An 18,267-nucleotide genomic window follows, 5' to 3' on the forward strand; every position below is an offset into this window, starting at 1 on the left:
CCCATCTATAAAATGGGGATATTAATGGTTCTAACTTTACATGGTTTTGGCAAAGATAAATGAGATAATGCCTGAAAAACCCTTCAGATAGTGTCTGCCATATAGTAAGTATCCAGTAAATGTTAGCTGTGATTATTATTTATCTCATGGCTGAGTAAGGTCATGAGATAGAAGAGAGACTTATCTGATTCTCTTGATGATGACTTGTGTCAAAATCTTATTCTGGTGCCAGCCAATAAATTTGATCATCTGTGTTACTGGGCAGTCTCTAAAGTGCTGTGCTATCAAATATACGTCTCCATTACATGTTAGTTCCTAGACACTAGAAAGGAGAATTTGTAAAAAGAAATGCCTTCCTTAAACTTTCCTTCTGCCAACCCTATGTTACCCTGTACATTCCAAAGGGCATTATGAACTAGGCACTTAACTTTTTCTCATTTGATTATTATGGAAATCTCGGAAGGGAGTTGCTATTTTTAACATTGGAAAACTGGGGCTTAAGAGGTTGATTGGTTCAGGGTCATATAAAAAGTTGATAATCCAGAATTTGCACCCAGGTATGTTTGAGATCAACATCTGTACTTCCTTCAAATTTATAAATTAAAACATGAGAAGATACACATAATTTATTTTTTGTTTGCTCATCTGCAGTTATAATATTCCATTTCCAATGCTGCTATCTTAGAAGGACTTATGGGATAATATAAATATAATGAGAGAATACAAATATCAAGTTTCCATAGATAAAATATATAATAGTTAACCATTGTGAAGTTTAGACAACTGCAAGTATTACAATATTCCTACTTAGCAATCACATCTCTTCCTTATGCAAAAAATGGAATACAATAGAAGAATATCCAAAAATTGTGAGGGGAAGCCTTAAATTGAAAGGCAATTAGAGAACAGTTTGGATTAACTTGTGACAGATTTCAAGTCTAGAGCTTCCACTCTGGGAGTTTTAGTATTTTGCCTCATATAGCAATTTCAAGAACATAGATAATCTCCTCCTGCTCTAGAGTCGCAGCTCTCTCTCACCTCGGTGAGTCTCCTCTCCCCTTCCTTTCCAGATACTGTGGCCCCTTGCAGTTTGGGTGGGGCTAATAGGGAACACTGCAGTGAGTCATCCTGCCCCAGGGGATGGACCACCATGCAAGGCCCTCTCCATAAGGCCTACCTTACTGTTTAGAATCTGGAAAACCCTCTGTTGCGGGGTCTGGTTAGCCTTGGACCTCACAAGAATATAGATGACTTTCAGATTAGGGCTGGTGCGAAACAGCTTCTCCATCAACACTTTGCCCATGAAGCCTGTGGCCCCCGTGATTAGAATGGACTTGCCACCATAGAAAGCTGCAATCATGGACATGATTCCTCCTTTTCTCCTTTATAGATTCCAGAAAGAGATTCCTGAAAAGAAAGAGAAATAATAAAAGATTACTTTTTCAAAAGTTCTGAAATGCAAAGTCACTTAAAATGTTTCTGGTGCTTCCAGGAGTCCTGAATGTAGAAAATGTTAGACAGAATGAGAGCATCCTGGCTTATTGGCAACACAGTTCATTCCAATCAATCTTTATTGAGCTCACTCTACCTGACAGACTATGCCAAGAACTGTGGGGAAGAAATGAGGAAGACATGGTTCCTGCTCCTAAGAAATTGTTTATAGCCTAATGGAGGAGACAGACACAAAGAGATTGTTAAATATAACATGGTAAGTGCTAAAATAAAAGAAGATTTGGGAATTTCAGGAAGGCCTTATAGGTGGTGACACCTGAGCTGAAACTTGAAGGCAGAGAAGGGTTGGGGAAAGGTACTTCCAAGCAGAGGAAAGAACAAAGGCACAGCATGGCCAGTATGGGGAAATAAAAGGAATTCAGTATCACACCAATGTAAATGATAAGGCTGGGAACGGTGCCACAACCTGTGAATGAATCCAAAGCTTTGAACAGCTATCAATTTTTTAAAAATTCTGATATCATTAGTATTTGAGTTGCAATTTTATTCAAAAAATATTTGATCAAATGACTTATATTTTCTTTTGAATTAACTGTCCCTAGCCTTCCCAGCATTTCTGAATAAATATTTTTTTGAGCTGAAAATGGGTCGAGTGCCACTCATCGGGTTGAAACATTGCAAAAGACTGGGCAGAGATGATTGAACAAGTGAGGCAACAGACCACAGACTTTGCTATGCTCTGGAACAGCACCTGGGTACAATCTTTTGCTCAGTGTATTGAAGACACCTGTTTCCAAGAACATAAAGATAGAGGCAGCAAGTGTGATAGTGGGAAGCCATTTGCAGCACTTAGATGCTGTGACTCCTGACAAAAAGCAACCAGTGCTGTAGAAATGCAACTGGAAGTGTTTTGTCTTGAACCTCAGGTTAAAGACTGTTGACTGAAAGCAGCAGCGAACTAAACAGTCCTGGTGGTGTGATTTTTCCTTTCTGTACAATGACTTTGTCAATTGTAACAGTTCACTGGCTGCCTGCTGAGATGGGGTGTGGGTGGATTCTGCAGAGCACACTCCAGAGACGGGCCCTGACATCAGGACTTACAGAAAAGAAGAAGAAAAAAAAGCAAGTAGAAGAGTCGACAGCCTGCCTCTTCAAATTCCATCAAGATAGCTCCACCAGTAAGTAATTCCTTAACAGTAACTTTTCATAGCCATTCTTTGTGCTTTGAGAATCTCGAGGCTGTGTTTTCTTTGCATTTGGGGGATTCATTCACTCATGTATTTACTCAGCAAATATTTTTGAGCAACTACCATGCCAGATTCTGCTAACAACTGAGGTACACAGATGAACAGACAGAAATTACACAAATTATCAATGATATTCATTTTAACAAATCTGGATTTGAAACCACATTAGCTATGTTCATCAAGTGACTATTGAGGGTTTACTCAATGAGAAATATTATTTTGAAGAACACATTTGGATCTTGTGCTAAACAGTAATTAATGATTTTTTGTGTGTGATGTTATGTAAAATTACTTGTATTACAATTCACCCAATGAATTTCTCAAGAAGTTAGCACTTGGAAAAATTATTGAATATCCTTATCTTGCCTGCCATGAAACTAAAAGAAAAGTGGTATCATCAAGTTTGGAAGGCAATATAGCATCCTATATAGCACATAGGTTCTAAGTATGAGTGAAGTAAAATCCCCAGGTCTACCACTTAGCTGTGTGACCTTATGCAAATGATTAATCTCTCTATGCTTCTGTTTCCTCATCTGTAAAATGGGGATAAGAGAAGTATCTACTTAATATGCTGTGGTAAAGATTAAATGAGTTAATATATGTAAATCCCTTAAAAATATAAGTTGCCTATAGTGTACATTCAGTAAGAATTTGCTATTAGGATAGTCTCTGGTTCTATATTTTTTCTCTTAATGGTTTCTGGTTTTTCCTTTTTGCATTTATTTTAAATGTCCTGTCTTACATGTTTTATATATCCTCTTTTGGAAATAGCAGAAGACTTAATTTATAAACCAATCAATCATAACAAATACAACTCTACTTGATGATAATTTCTTACCTATTCATTATATATAAAAAATGTTTGTGACTCATACTCCTTTAATATAATATTAGGCACAGATGAACATGGTTGACAGGAAAACACAGAAGGGAAACTGAGTTTGGATAGGGTGCCTTCCCAACTTCATTTGTTCTGAAAATGTCAGATGCTTGTCTTGTAATATCACATGCTCTAATACGATCAAATTTTCTAGACACAGTTTTTCATCATGTGGTAAAAAGTTTTGAGAGCAGGTAAGACATTGCTAATTAGCCTATTTCTTGAGGGACTATGGAAGGCTTGATACCCAAAGAATGGAAATTGCCTGCTTTCTCAAGAGCCCAAATATTTCTCAAAACACAATAAAAAACATAGCAGAGAACACTAAGTGCTTTGAAATCAAAACATGAACCAGTATCTTCTGACTTGTTACCCAGTTGCCACAATCAGGTGACAGAGTAGTTATGTCCATGAGTCTAACAATTCAAGTGATTCTGAAAAGGGTCAAGACAACTCCCTACTCTTAGTTCAGAGCCACACCAGAGATGGTACTTCACCTCTAGTTTCCACACTCAGTACACGCCTTGGTTCCTGGCCCCAGGAAGCTACTGTGCAAAGTTTGGCTGCCTGAAACCCAATTCCATATGTTATAACTTGGCAAGATCAAGGAATAATCCTTAATATAATTCTTAAAATAAATCATTGAAAACATTTTACACTCAGTGATGTAGTACATGCAACTCCAGAAGGGGGAATATGCTTAGAACAGCTCGCTGGGTAATGGCCTGCCTTTCACATATTCCCAGGCTCCCAATGCAGAGAGCAAAGGACTATTTCTTATCCCTCATGCTCATGATACAGTTTGTGAGAAGCCAAACCACTCTGACAATCTCTGGAATCTTAATCCTCCCAATCATCCTGTGTAATGCAAGACACCTAACACTTGAGGGAATTAAAAAAGACTTGTGGAAGTCAGTCAGGGTATTTTTACTGTCCACTATGTGCCAGGAACTGTCAAGGCATTGGGAATAGGAGTGAACAGACAAAGTCCTGCCCTGGGGGTTTGGATTCTTTATTTCTATTCATGAATATTTTCTCTCCTGAAGATCACCAGTTTTCCATGTTAATGGGTGGAGATAAGTGCCAGTTTTAACTCTCCTTTTAGTAGTAAAATGAGGCTGTTTGATTCCTAGAGAACAGATGTTAAAAATATTGGATCATAATATTTGTGTCGAGTTATGCATTTGCTGCAAGTTTTAGCATATGGAAAACTTTAAGTATTACTTGAGTGGGTCTTCAGAAAAATAAAAAATTAAGATTCATGTGCTTAAGGGAAACAAGTTAATCCGAAGTTCATAGTAACTTTGAAGAGAAACGTTTTTAGAAAGAAACTAAGTGTACTGCCCCTTGGGAAGGTGATTCTTGACCACTCTTTCAATCTCAGAACTACTTTGAGCCAGGCCCTTTGGGCCAGATAAATCTTAGTTGTAGGGGGCTGTTTTGTACTTGGTAGGATGTTTAGCAGCATCCTTGGCCTCTACTCATTAGATACCTACAGCATCCCACCCCCACTGGGTGTGACACCCAGGGAAGTCTCCAGATCTTGCTAAGGTGCCCTGGGGGAAAACTGTCTCCCCCTTCAATCAGTGTTCTACAACCTTCTTTATTTTTTTATTTTTATTTTTTTTTAAAGAAAAGAAAAGCAGCTATATTTAAATAGTTCTAATTTTATCTTCTTACACAAGTGTGACTGGAAAAAGTCCCTGTCTTTTCCCTTCCACATCCTTCTCCTGAAGTGAACAAGGGGAGAAAAAATTTTTATATCTTCTTCTTCTCCTTAATTTGGACTGGTTGGAAGATATAGTTGGGTCTAAGATTATGAACTAGAAATGAAAAACAACTGTACTTTGCAAGTTTCTGCTAATTCTCCTTGTTTTTTTTTTTTTATCTTCATTTTATTGAGATATATTCACATACCATGCAGTCATACAAAACAAATCATACATTCGATTCTTCACAGTACCATTAATAGTTATACATTCATCACCTAAATCAATCCCTGACACCTTCATTAGCACACACACAAAAATAACAAGAATAATAATTAAAGTGAAAAAGAGCAATTGAAGTAAAAAAGAACACTGGGTACCTTTGTCTGTTTGTTTGTTTGTTTCCTTCCCCTATTTTTCTACTCATCCATCCATAAACTAGACAAAGTGGAGTGTGGTCCTTATGGCTTTCCCAATCCCATCGTCACCCCTCATAAGCTACATTTTTATACAGTTGTCTTCGAGATTCATGGGTTCTGGGTTGTAGTTTGATAGTTTCAGGTATCCACCACCAGCTACCCCAATTCTTTAGAACCTAAAAAGGGTTGTCTAAATTTTGCGTAAGAGTGCCCACCAGAGTGACCTCTCGGCTCCTTTTGGAATCTCTCTGCCACTGAAGCTTATTTCATTTCCTTTCACATCCCCCTTTTGGTCAAGAAGATGTTCTCCGTCCCACGATGCCAGGTCTACATTCCTCCCCGGGAGTCATATTCCACGTTGCCAGGGAGATTCACTCCCCTGGGTGTCTGATCCCACGTAGAGGGGAGGGCAGTGATTTCACCTTTCAAGTTGGCTTAGCTAGAGAGAGAGGGCCACATCTGAGCAACAAAGAGGCATTCGGGAGGAGGTTCTTAGGCACAATTATAGGGAGGCCTAGCCTCTCCTTTGCAGCAACCAACTTCCCAAGGGTAAAACCTATGGTAGAGGGCTCAACCCATCAAACCACCAGTCCCCTATGTCTGTGGTCATGTTAGCAACCATCGAGGTGGGGTAGGCCAATACCCCTGCATTCTCCACAGGCTCCTCAAGGGGGCACTACATATTTTTTTCCTTGTTTTTTTTTTTTTTTTTTAACTTTCCTTTCCTTTTTAAATCAACTGTTCGAAAAAAAATTAAAAAAAAAAAAAAAACATACAATAAAAGAACATTTCAAAGAGACCATAACAAGGGAGTAAGAAAAAGACAACTAACCTAAGATAACTGCTTAACTTCCAACATGTTCCTACTTTACCCCAAGAAAGTTACCTAATATAGCAACATTTCTGTGAACTTGTTCCTACTATATCCATCAGAAATTAACAGACCATAGTCATTCCTGGGCATCCCCAGAACGTTAAATAGCTTATCTGTTCTCCTTGGATTATTGTTCCCCCTTCCTTAATTGCTCTCTATTGCTAGTTCCCCTACATTCTACATTATAAACCATTTGTTTTACATTTTTCAAAGTTCACATTAGTGGTAGCATATAATATTTCTCTTTTTGTGCCTGGCTTATTTCGCTCAGCATTATGTCTTCAAGGTTCATCCATGATGTCATATGTTTCACCAGATCGTTCCTTCTTACTGCCGCGTAGTATTCCATCGTGTGTATATACCACATTTTATTTATCCACTCATCTGTTGAAGGACATTTGGGTTGTTTCCATCTCTTGGCAATTGTGAATAATGCTGCTATGAACATTGGCGTGCAGATATCTGTTCGTGTCACTGCTTTCCGATCTTCCGGGTATATACCGAGAAGTGCAATCGCTGGATCGAACGGTAACTCTATATCTAGTTTTCTAAGGAACTGCCAGACTGACTTCCAGAGTGGCTGAACCATTATACAGTCCAACCAAAAATGAATAAGAGTTCCAATTTCTCCACATCTCCTCCAGCATTTGTAGTTTCCTGTTTGTTTAACGGCAGACATTCTAATCGGTGTTAGATGGTATCTCATTGTGGTCTTAATTTGCATCTCTCTAATAGCTAGTGAAGCTGAACATTTTTTCATGTGTTTCTTGGCCATTTGTATTTCCTCTTCAGAGAACTGTCTTTTCATATCTTTTGCCCATTTTATAATTGGGCCGACTGTACTATTGTCATTGAGTTGTAGGATTTCTTTATATATGCAAGATATCAGTCTTTTGTCAGATACATGGTTTCCAAAAATTTTTTCCCATTGAGTTGGCTGCCTCTTTACCTTTTTGAGAAATTCCTTTGAGGTGCAGAAACTTCTAAGCTTGAGGAGTTCCCATTTATCTATTTTCTCTTTTGTTGCTTGTGCTTTGGGTGTAAAGTCTAGGAAGTGGCCGCCTAATACAAGGTCTTGAAGATGTTTTCCTACATTATCTTCTAGGAGTTTTATGGTACTTTCTTTTATATTGAGATCTTTGGTCCCTTTTCAGTTAATTTTTGTGTAGGGTGTGAGGCAGAGGTCCTCTTTCATTCTTTTGGATATGGATATCCAACTCTCCCAGCCCCATTTGTTGAAAAGACCATTATGACTCAGTTCAGTGACTTTGGGGGCCTTATCAAAGATCAGTCGGCCATAGATCTGAGGGTCTATCTCTGAATTCTCAATTCGATTCCATTGATCTATATGTCTATCTTTGTGCCAGTACCATGCTGTTTTGGCAACTGTGGCTTTATAATAAGCTTCAAAGTCAGGGAGTGTAAGTCCTCCCACTTCGTTTTTCTTTTTTAGAGTGTCTTTAGCAATTCGAGGCATCTTCCCTTTCCAAATAAATTTGATAACTAGCTTTTCCAAGTCTGCAAAGTAGGTTGTTGGAATTTTGATTGGGATTGCATTGAATCTGTAGATGAGTTTGGGTAGAATTGAAATCTTAATGACATTTAGCCTTCCTGTCCATGAACATGGAATATTTTTCCATCTTTTAAGATCCCCATCTATTTCTTTTAGTAGAGTTGTGTAGTTTTCTTTGTATAGGTCTTTTATATCTTTGGTTAAGTTTATTCCTAGGTACTTGATTTTTTTAGTTGCTATTGAAAATGGTATCTTTTTCGAGTGTCTCTTCAGTTTGTTCATTTCTAGCATATAGAAACATTACTGACTTATGTGCATTAATCTTGTATCCCGCTACTTTGCTAAATTTGTTAGTAGCTCTAGTAGCTGTATCGTCGATTTCTCAGGGTTTTCCAGATATAAGATCATATCATCTGCAAACAATGACAGTTTTACTTCTTCTTTTCCAATTTGGATGCCTTTTATTTCTTTGTCTTGCCGGATTGCCCTGGCTAGCACTTCTAGCACAGTGTTAATAACAGTGGTGACAGTGGGCATCCTTGTCTTGTTCCTGATCTTAGAGGGAAGGCTTTCAGTCTCTCACCATTGAGTACTATGCTGGCTGTGGGTTTTTCATATATGCTCTTTATCATATTGAGGAAGTTTCCTTCAATTCCTACCTTTTGAAGTGTTTTTATCAAAAACGGATGTTGGATTTTGTCGAATGCTTTTTCAGCATCTATTGAGATGATCATTTGATTTTTCCCTTTTGAATTTTTAATGTGTTGTAATACATTGACTGATTTTCTTATCTTGAACCATCCTTGCATGCCTGGAATGAACCCCACTTGGTCATGGTGTATGATTTTTTTAATGTGTCTTTGGATTCAATTTGGAAGTATTTTGTTGAGGATTTTTGCATCTATATTCATTAGGGAGATTGGCCGGAAGTTTTCCTTTTTTGTAGCATCTTTGCCTGGTTTTGGTATTAGATTAATGTTAGCTTCATGAAATGAGTTAGTTAGTGTTCCATTTTCTTCAATGTTTTGAAAGAGTTAAGATTGGTGTCAGTTCTTTCTGGAAAGTTTGGTAGAATTCCCCTGTGAAGCCATCTGGCCCTGGGCATTTATTTGCGGGAAGGTTTTTGATGACTGATTGGATCTTTCTGCTTGTGATGGGTTGGTTGAGGTCTTCTGTTTCTTCTCTGGTCAGTCTAGGTTGTTCATATGTTTCCAGGAAATTGTCCATTTCCTCTACATTATCCAGTTTGTTGCCATACAGTTGTTCATAGTATCCTCTTATAATTTTTTTAATTTCTTCAGGATCTGCAGTTATGTCACCTTTTTCATTCATTATTTTGTTTATATGGGTCTTCTCTCTTTTTGATTTTGTTAGTCTAGCTAGGGGCTTGTCAATCTTGTTGAGCTTCTCAAAGAACCAACTTTTGGTGCTATTTATCCTCTCTATTGTTTTTTTGTTCTCTATGTCATTTATTTCTGGTTTAATCCTTGTTATTTCTTTTCTTGTACTTGGTTTAGGATTGGTTTGCTGTTCATTTTCTAGCTTCTTCAGTTGATCTATTAGTTCTTTGATTTTGGCTCTTTCTTCCTGTTTAATATATGCATTTAGTGCTATAAATTTCCCCCTTAGCGCTGCTTTTGCTGCATCCCATAGGTTTTGGTATGTTGTGTTCTCATTTTCGTTCGTCTCTGTATATTTAGTAATTTCTCTTGCTATTTCTTCTTTAACCCACTGATTGTTTAGGAGTGTGTTGTTTAACCTCCAGGTATTTGTGAATTTTCTAAGTCTCTGATGGTTATTGACTTCTAATTGTATTCCATTGTGGTCAGAGAATGTGCTTTGAATAATTTCAATCTTTTTAAATTTATTGAGGCTTGTTTTATGTCCCAGCATATGATCTATTCTGGAGAAAGTTCCATGAGCACTAGAAAAGTATGTGTATCCTGGTGATTTGGGATGTAATGTCCTGTATATGTCTGTTAAATCTAATTCATTTATCAGATTGCTTAGGTTTTCAATTTCCTTATTGGTCTTCTGTCTGCTTGATCTATCTATAGGAGAGAGTGATGTGTTGAAGTCTCCCACAATTATTGTGGAAACATCAATTGCTTCCTTTAGTTTTGCCAGTGTTTCTCTCATGTATTTTGTGGTACCTTGATTGGGTGCATAGACATTTACGATTGTTATTTCTTCTTGTTGAATTGCCCCTTTTATTAGTATGTAGTGGCCTTCTTTGTCTCTCAAAACATCCCTGCATTTAAAGTCTATTTTATCTGAGATTAATATTGCTACACCTGCTTTCTTTTGGCTGTAGCTTGCATGAAATATGTTTTTCCATCCTTTCACTTTCAATTTCTTTGTGTCCCTGTGTCTAAGATGAGTCTCTTGTATGCAACATTTTGATGGTTCACTTTTTTTGATCCATTCTGCGAATGTATATCTTTTAATTGGGGAGTTCAATCCATTTACATTCAACATTATAACCGTGAAGGCATTTCTTGAATCAGCCATCTTATCCTTTGGTTTATGTTCGTCATATTTTTTCCCTCTCTATTAATATCCTTTATTGTACCCATACCGAATCTCTTTAGTACTGAACCTTTCTCCAAGTCTCTCTGTCCTTTCTTTGTTTCTCTGTCTGTAGGACTCCCTTTAGTATCTCCAGTAGGGCAGGTCTCTTGTTAGCAAATTCTCTCAGCATTTGTTTGTCTGTGAAAAATTTAAGCTCTCCCTCAAATTTGAAGGAGAGCTTTGCTGGATAAAGTATTCTTGGTTGGAAATTTTTCTCACTCAGAATTTTAAATATATCATGCCACTGCCTTCTCGCCTCCATGGTGGCTGCTGAGTAGTCACTACTTAGTTTTATGCTGTTTCCTTGGTATATCGGGAATTGCTTTTCTCTTGCTGCTTTTAGAACTTGCTCCTTCTCTTCTGTGTTTCACAGTGTGTTCAGAATATGTCTTGGAGTGGGTTTATTTGGATTTATTCTATTTGGAGTTCGCTGAGCATTTATGATTTGTGTATTTATGTTGTTTAGAAGATTTGGGAAGTTTTCCCCAACAATTTCTTTGAATACTCTTCCTAGACCTTTACCCTTTTCTTCCCCTTCTGGAACACCAATGAGTCTTATATTCGGATGTTTTATATTATCTATCATATCCCTGAGGTCCGTTTCAATTTTTTCAATTTTTTTCCCCATTCTTTGTTTTATGCTTTCATTTTCCATTCTGTCATCTTCCAGGTCACTGATTCGTTGTTCAACTTCCTCTAGTCTTGTACTATGAGTGTCCACAATCTTTTTAATTTGGTCAACAGTTTCTTTAATTTCCATAAGATCATCTATTTTTTATTTAGTCTTGCAATGTCTTCTTTATGCTCTTCTAGGGTCTTCTTGATATCCTTTGTATCCTGTACTATGGTCTCATTGTTCATCTTTAGTCCTTTGAGTAGCTGCTCTAGGTGCTGTGTCTCTTCTGATATTTTGATTTGGGTGCTTGGGCTTGGGTTGTCCATATCATCTGGTTTTTTCATATGCTTTATAATTTTCTGTTCTTTTGGCCTCTTGGCATTTGCTGAACTTCATAGGGTTCTTTTAGGATTTGTAGACCAATTGAAGTCCTTATCTCTAATTTATCAGATCTACAGCTTCATGGAGTACACTTTCTCTAACTAACCAACAGGTGGCGTCCATGAGCCACCTGTTCTCCACAAGCCAGTTCTCCCCTGCTTAGCCTTTGTGGTGAGTGGGGGAGTGAGTCTTGTGGGGTCCAATTGGTGTACCAAGCTTGCGTGTGTAGTTGGTGTTGCCCGCCCTGTATATGGGGCGTGTTTCTGGGCAGTCAGGGAGGGGGGGTGGTTCTAACAATCAACTCTCCCTGGTGATCCTGGAGTTTTAAAGCTGCTGCAATAGTCTAATCCTTCAGTTCAGTTCTGCCATAGTTTGTCTCTGCCACTGACCCACAAGTCCTTGGTATTGGCGTATGGCTCCTGAGACTTGCAAGTGGGCCCCTCTTCCAGGCTGTGCACCCCCTGGTCCTCTGTTGAGGGATGACTGTGCTATGCCACAGGTGAGTGCTGTCCCCCCAGGGCAGTTCTGGGCTGCTGGGCTGTGTAGGGAGGCTCCCAGTCTGCTGAAATGATGGCTGAATGAGGCTTTGTTAATTCACACTGCTCCACCTTCCCAACTCTGGGACAATCAGCTGAGGTTGCAGGGAAGGCTAATGTCCATGCCCAGTTTTGTGGTGTGTGCCTGTTATTTGAAGCACTTCCGTCACACTGGGTTGTCTGGGGTAGCTCTGGGCTATGGGGCTGGTGACGGGCATGAGTGTTTCCTGTCCACCAGGATGATGGCTGTGAGTGGACAACCCCCTTTTCTTGGGACGTTGTGGTGTTCAGTGAATTTTCTCAGCCACTGGATTATTGCCTTTTGTCTTAGAGCTCTCTTAGTTCTGCTCTTGTCTTGACCTGGCCAAACTGCAAGTCTTTGAAGCTTTCTGTATGGGGCTTCTTAGAGTAATTGTTTTAGAAAAAGAAAAAAGGATTTAAAAAAAAAAAAAAAAAAAGGTCCCTCATGGCAGATCTAATGGGTTATTGAAATGCTAAGAGACAAAGCAATTAGGGCCATTAAGGAAAGGTCCACAGGGCAGAGAGATCAGCTTTTCTTTGGGATTTGCATATGAGCCTCAGGGCCTGAGCTCTGCCCTTCCCCTTTCTATGTTCACCAGAACTCCAAAAATTCTCCACTTTTGTTTTGGAGTTTTTCGTGTTGTTTTTTCTATGCCTGTTTCCTCTCTGCTGGGCTGGCTGCTCTCAGATTCTCTGGTGTCTGGTTTCAGTCTATCTATGGTTGGCGTTTGGATCAGTAGAATGAGTTTCTGATAAGGGCTGCCACTGCAGTTCTCCCTTTTCCTTCCCGGAGCTGACAGCCCCTCCTCCCACGGGACTGAGCCTGGCAGGGAGGGGTGCGGGTCCCCTGGCCACAAAAACTTACAGATTTCGCTGATCTCAGCAGTTCGACTTTTTCATGAGTGTTGTATGAAGTATGCCCAAAGTCAGATTGCTCTGTGGTGTCCAGTCCACGCAGTTCCTGGCTTTCTACCTACTTTCCTGGAGGAGTAACTAAAACATACAGCTCACCAGTCCACCATCTTGCCCCGCCTCCCCTCATTAAATTTAAAATGACATAAAGATTCTATTAGTTATCTGACTACACCCACTGGAATGTAAGCCATAAGAGAATGGATCTTTCCTGTCTCTGTCACTGTTTTAGCCCTCAGGGAGAACTGGGATTTGAACCTAAAGTCTAGCCCTAAAGCCTGTGCTTCCACCCACTACTTTAAGCTGCTTTCTGATGAATAAAGTTGAGGGTGGACCTCTGCATACACAGGATATGAAAGAAGACATTACATGGGAGAGACAGCAGGTAAAAAACACCTAAACTTAACCCCACCGTGCCCCCTCTGACCTTTCTAGAACCTTCTTTAATTCTCATTTGTCATATTCAGCACATACCATTAAAGAGTCAAAATTCAATGTTTAATTTTCTGTTTGTGAGGCAGAATACAAGTGATCCACCTCAAGACATATTTTACCTAAAGCCATTCATAACTAATTATATTTATCCTAGCAAATTACATGTGTGGCAAATCTTGATAGTACTCAAAGTGTAGATGAGGGAAATCCCCCCTCCAAAAAAAACACTTCCCTGTTTTTATTTTAATCAAATATCTTTCTGTCTCTGAGGTACTAATTAAGTCACTAACCCCAGGTTTTATACAGCTTGAGCCTCTTAATTTCTTTCATCCAGACCTATTATGGGCAAACTCAATAAAGAATGGAAATCAGAACAACATGGAATTGACTGAGAAAAATGCTCTTTAATATTGGTTATAAGTATATAAATGATTTTAGGGATCATCAGTAAGTAATTCTGTTGCCTTTTCTGTTGATAGACATCTCATGAAGTGCTCGGTAGGCAAAGGGTAAAAATGATATAGGATGGACTATGGGAAAAAAATCACAGGGAATCTTATAAAACTTAGTGAAAGTTGTTCTCCATCAAGATTAAACATTGAAATTCTTTCAGTAAGTCTGCTGAATCAAGGAAAAGCATTTACAAAACAATATTTAATGAAAAAAAAAAACACAAACTTGTATAAACTTCATAGTCCCTGCACTTCTATCATTGGAAAAGACTGAATGTGGGGGAAATGAAATAAATGACAGATGTATTTTAGAATGGTAGGATTAAAGGTAAAGAGTTATGTTTCATGTCTATAATTTCTCTTCAAGATCTTAAAAGGTAATTTAATACTAAAAAGCTTACAAAGTTCTTATAAGTAATGATAGCCAGTGTTTTATATAGTCTCTTCTTTTGTGGTGGGCACAAGAAGTATAAAGAAATTTGCAAAACAAACCTCCTCAGTTTAGGACATATTTAAATTATTTTAGAAAGTGTGTCCCAACTGACATTATGCACAAACAAGCATGGATAGAAACATACGCATTTCGGAGTGGTGAATAAAATAACTCTTTAGAATAATTCATGTCATCCTTTTCTTTATTGGAATAAACCTTCATAATGAAGCAAATGTATCTGTCTCATTTTCCCATCTTTGCAGCATAAAAGGATATTGTTTCTTGATTTTCGCATGTTTGTTAAAACATCAGCAGGTACTTTATGAGGAGCTACAGAGAACTTATTATCCCCAGCCTGAAACTTTTGTGTATCAGTCTCATATCTGATTGTCAGGCACTAAGTGAGGAAAAAAATGTTTTTCAGTAGAGAGTTCTTTCTTTTCCTTGCTTTAGTTTCCTGGGAATATCCCAAATTATATAATTCAGTAATGAGTTTATGTACCTCTTGCTGTGGGCTTGTTATATAAAGTTTTTCTGGGAGAATTTTTAAGTTCTTAGTGGAAGAATATCAACCTCATAGTCTATTGTGGGCAGCAGTCGGGCACAGGCCTTCCTAATTGGATCATCAGTGCTCCATAGTCAAGAAAAACCATTTTGGAAATAATCCCAGTTGGTGAGAAACTCCAGGCTGCCTTTAAGAACACCAAATTTAGCAATCATTTCAATACATTCTTCCCAGTTTGCTTATGCTCAGCTCATTAGTAAGTGTTCAGGAAAACCGAGCCCAACAGAAAATGAAAAAGAAAAAGATGACCTAATCCATTATTTCATCATAACTGATTAAATACATGTGTCTGTATTGAGTGCCTACTATGTGCTGCTGTGTATGTGTATGTGTTAGGTATGATAGTGAATATGGAAACATACTTGCTAAATGATAAAGCTTCATAAAAATGCAAGGTATTGTTAACATTATTGTTTTAAGTGGTAAGTCAAACATTAGTCAGCCTGGGAAGACTACAAAATGATACCAAGAGAGCCACAATCAGATATAAATCTTGATGCTTCCTATTTCCTCCTGGCAGTTTATAAATTGGGTTAGATTACAAATAAAAGAATGATTGCTCTGTTAAGCCAATGGGACAGTAACCTGACTGAATTGATAGCAAGCCACTACATTTTTTTTCACACTCTGCTTAGAATTAAAACCTATCTAAGAGATAACATAGGTTATCATTGTTTTTATTCCTACCACGTTCTCCATACACAGGACTTCCCTCACATTTCTAATGAAAAAAATCCTTGACTGATAGCTTGGTAGCTGAATGTCAAATTAATATTGACAGAAAAGAATATTTATTTACTGGGTTTGGAAATATTTGGTCTATTTTTCAACTAAGCTATTTATTACTGTAGTAATTTCACCTTTAAAGTCTTCTATCTCTAGACCATTTCAGTTTAAGTTACAAAAAGAGAAAAATTATACAAGGTACAATATTGGCACAGTGAGAAGAACACTGGTCTCAGTATTAGAAAACCTAGAAACTAAATCTACCCTGTTGTTTACTGGTCATGTAAATTTGAATCTGATCCACATAGTAGTATATCAACCTTTCATTCAACCACGTGGAAACAAAATAGTTTGAACGTGTGAAGACCTGTAACAACAAGACCTTGACTAAAGGGGATTAATTTAACATCATGAACTCAGTCCACCAAGAAGGCTATCGGTTCACAGAATAACACTGAAAAATTGCTACAAAACCATAGCAAAATTATTGTTTGAACCTAGGATTATAGTGGTCTCTATATTTAAAAAAAACCCAAACAGATCTTTTGCAGATGCATGGGGTACTAGAATTTGTTACTCTCAATTATTAGACACAGTATTTATTAACTTTTTCCATCCATAGAAAAGGAGCAATATTAGTTACTTCATGTGGATAAATTCCAGTAGTTTAGTAATTGTCCTATATCAACTAATTTTTCTTGAACATGTGGGAAGTTATATTTTTTAAAAGATCAAAATGGTTAATTATATGCAAATTGATAAAATACGATAAATTGAAAATCCATATTTCCTAATGTAGCCTACTGATTGTAACCTGTGCCAATAATATGATAAATTATAAATAAATGTCAATGACCAATTAAAATTACCAATAAAATAACAGTCTCTGAATAAATGTAAATAGACCTATTTCCAAATAATGTATCAAGGAGGACTAAGTTCTTAACTAAGGTTAATCCTTTTCCTGTCACAGTTCTTTCCACATGACCTTATTCCATGTCAGAAGAACAGGGAGCCACAGATAGCACTCATTTTTCTCTAATAATGTTACAATGAATTCTATTAAAAATCCACAAAGATTTTAGGCATTTGTCTTTAAGAGAAGGCACTTACATGTCTAAAAAATTGCCTCATTTCTGTATTAAGCTGTAGTAGTAGCTATATTACACAAGGAGTAAAATACAGGTTTTGTACAACATAGTACAAGCTGTCAAATGGACTCAACCCATCAGAGCTGTGTTTGGGGCAACTTTCTATGCTTAATGGTTTAATGTTACTTTAACAAAGGAATAAAAATATTTTTCTTTCCTTTGAGTTACTATTGTTATTTAAATTGTAGTTAAATCTATTTAAAATGTTCTTTTCTAATGCTAATTAAGGTATACTGTACAATCAAGTCACCTACATTTCAGAGTATTTTTAGCGGAACCATAAAATCCACTTTCTGTTCATTTTACTATGGACAGAGGTAGAATACTTTTCATATTGTTAAACCTACTGTTTCACAGTCTAACTTCTGCCATAGTTCTTAATCTAAACCATTATTTCAGAACTTAGAGACCAATGAAATTTATTTACCTGTTTCATACCTGGAGCAAACATCTAACCTATATTTATCCATTTGGTAAGGATTTGCTTTTGATTTCCCCCACCTAAGCTAAATTGGAGGTGGTGTGGGGCTGAAGTGAATCTTAAGAATTCCTGGGTCTAGATTCTTATCTTCTAAGAGCCTGCATGCAATCAGAAAGAGAATTCATATACAATGATATTGAAAGGCAAAATTGTAACCGAGAAATTAAGAATTAATCGATGGTGATTTGTGAATTATTATATAGATGTTTTTCTTTCTGTATTGTAGACTAGGCAGAAGTTAATACCTGAAATTACTGAAACTTCACTAGTCTCACCCCTGTTTGTACTTACTATTCTAAGTATACCTTGTTTGAATCCATAAAAACTCTGAACTCCTTAGACTGGGAGAGACAGATTTTGGGGTCAATAGGCCATCTGATCTGCTTCGCATGTATCCTTCAACTCATTCTTTCTTTGAAATCCCAGTGCCATGGATTGGCTGTTAGCCACATCGGGCTGAGAACCCACCTGTTAGGTATCAAAATCTGGCATTCAGAATTTAAATAAAATATTAAAATAGTGAAGGTGGCGACAGGAAGGGGAAGAAGTTTTACTTTGTTAGGCAGTTGATGAGCAAATCATTCATGGATTGTAAACTTGTGTTTGAATAAGGAGTACGATTGGAGAGGCAGAAATTCAAGAAGGTATTTGGGGTCGTGATGACGGTAAAGTAAAGGCAGACATGAGAAAGTCCTTGTATTCTAAATGTGTACTAGTATGGCTGTAGAAAAGAATTCCTTAAAAAAAGTTGAGGAAAACCAGGATAGAAGCACAGATGACAACGGATTGTGAAAACTACAACGCCTAGATAAAGAGGTAGTCTTTATAGGGACTGAAGATTTTTGAGCAAGGCAAGTACACTGATGAGGAGATGCTTAGACTAGGAGGAGAAA

At 37.6% G+C, this 18,267-nt stretch overlaps 1 protein-coding gene across 2 annotated transcripts in view; it reads right to left on the bottom strand.

Annotated features, from left to right (window-relative positions):
• FAR2 (fatty acyl-CoA reductase 2) overlaps nucleotides 1-18,267 on the bottom strand; it is a 211,036-nt gene that overhangs the window by 81,524 nt on the left and 111,245 nt on the right. For both annotated transcript variants that reach the window (XM_037845229.1, XM_037845230.1), the window contains exon 2: nucleotides 1,178-1,407. In XM_037845229.1, the coding sequence (XP_037701157.1) occupies nucleotides 1,178-1,366 (189 nt within the window). In that variant the 5' untranslated portion in view covers nucleotides 1,367-1,407. The remainder of the gene's footprint in view (nucleotides 1-1,177; nucleotides 1,408-18,267) is intronic.

The sequence above is a fragment of the Choloepus didactylus genome, chromosome 8 (genome assembly GCF_015220235.1).
Source record: "Choloepus didactylus isolate mChoDid1 chromosome 8, mChoDid1.pri, whole genome shotgun sequence".
In the NCBI taxonomy this organism is placed as follows: domain Eukaryota; kingdom Metazoa; phylum Chordata; class Mammalia; order Pilosa; family Megalonychidae; genus Choloepus; species Choloepus didactylus.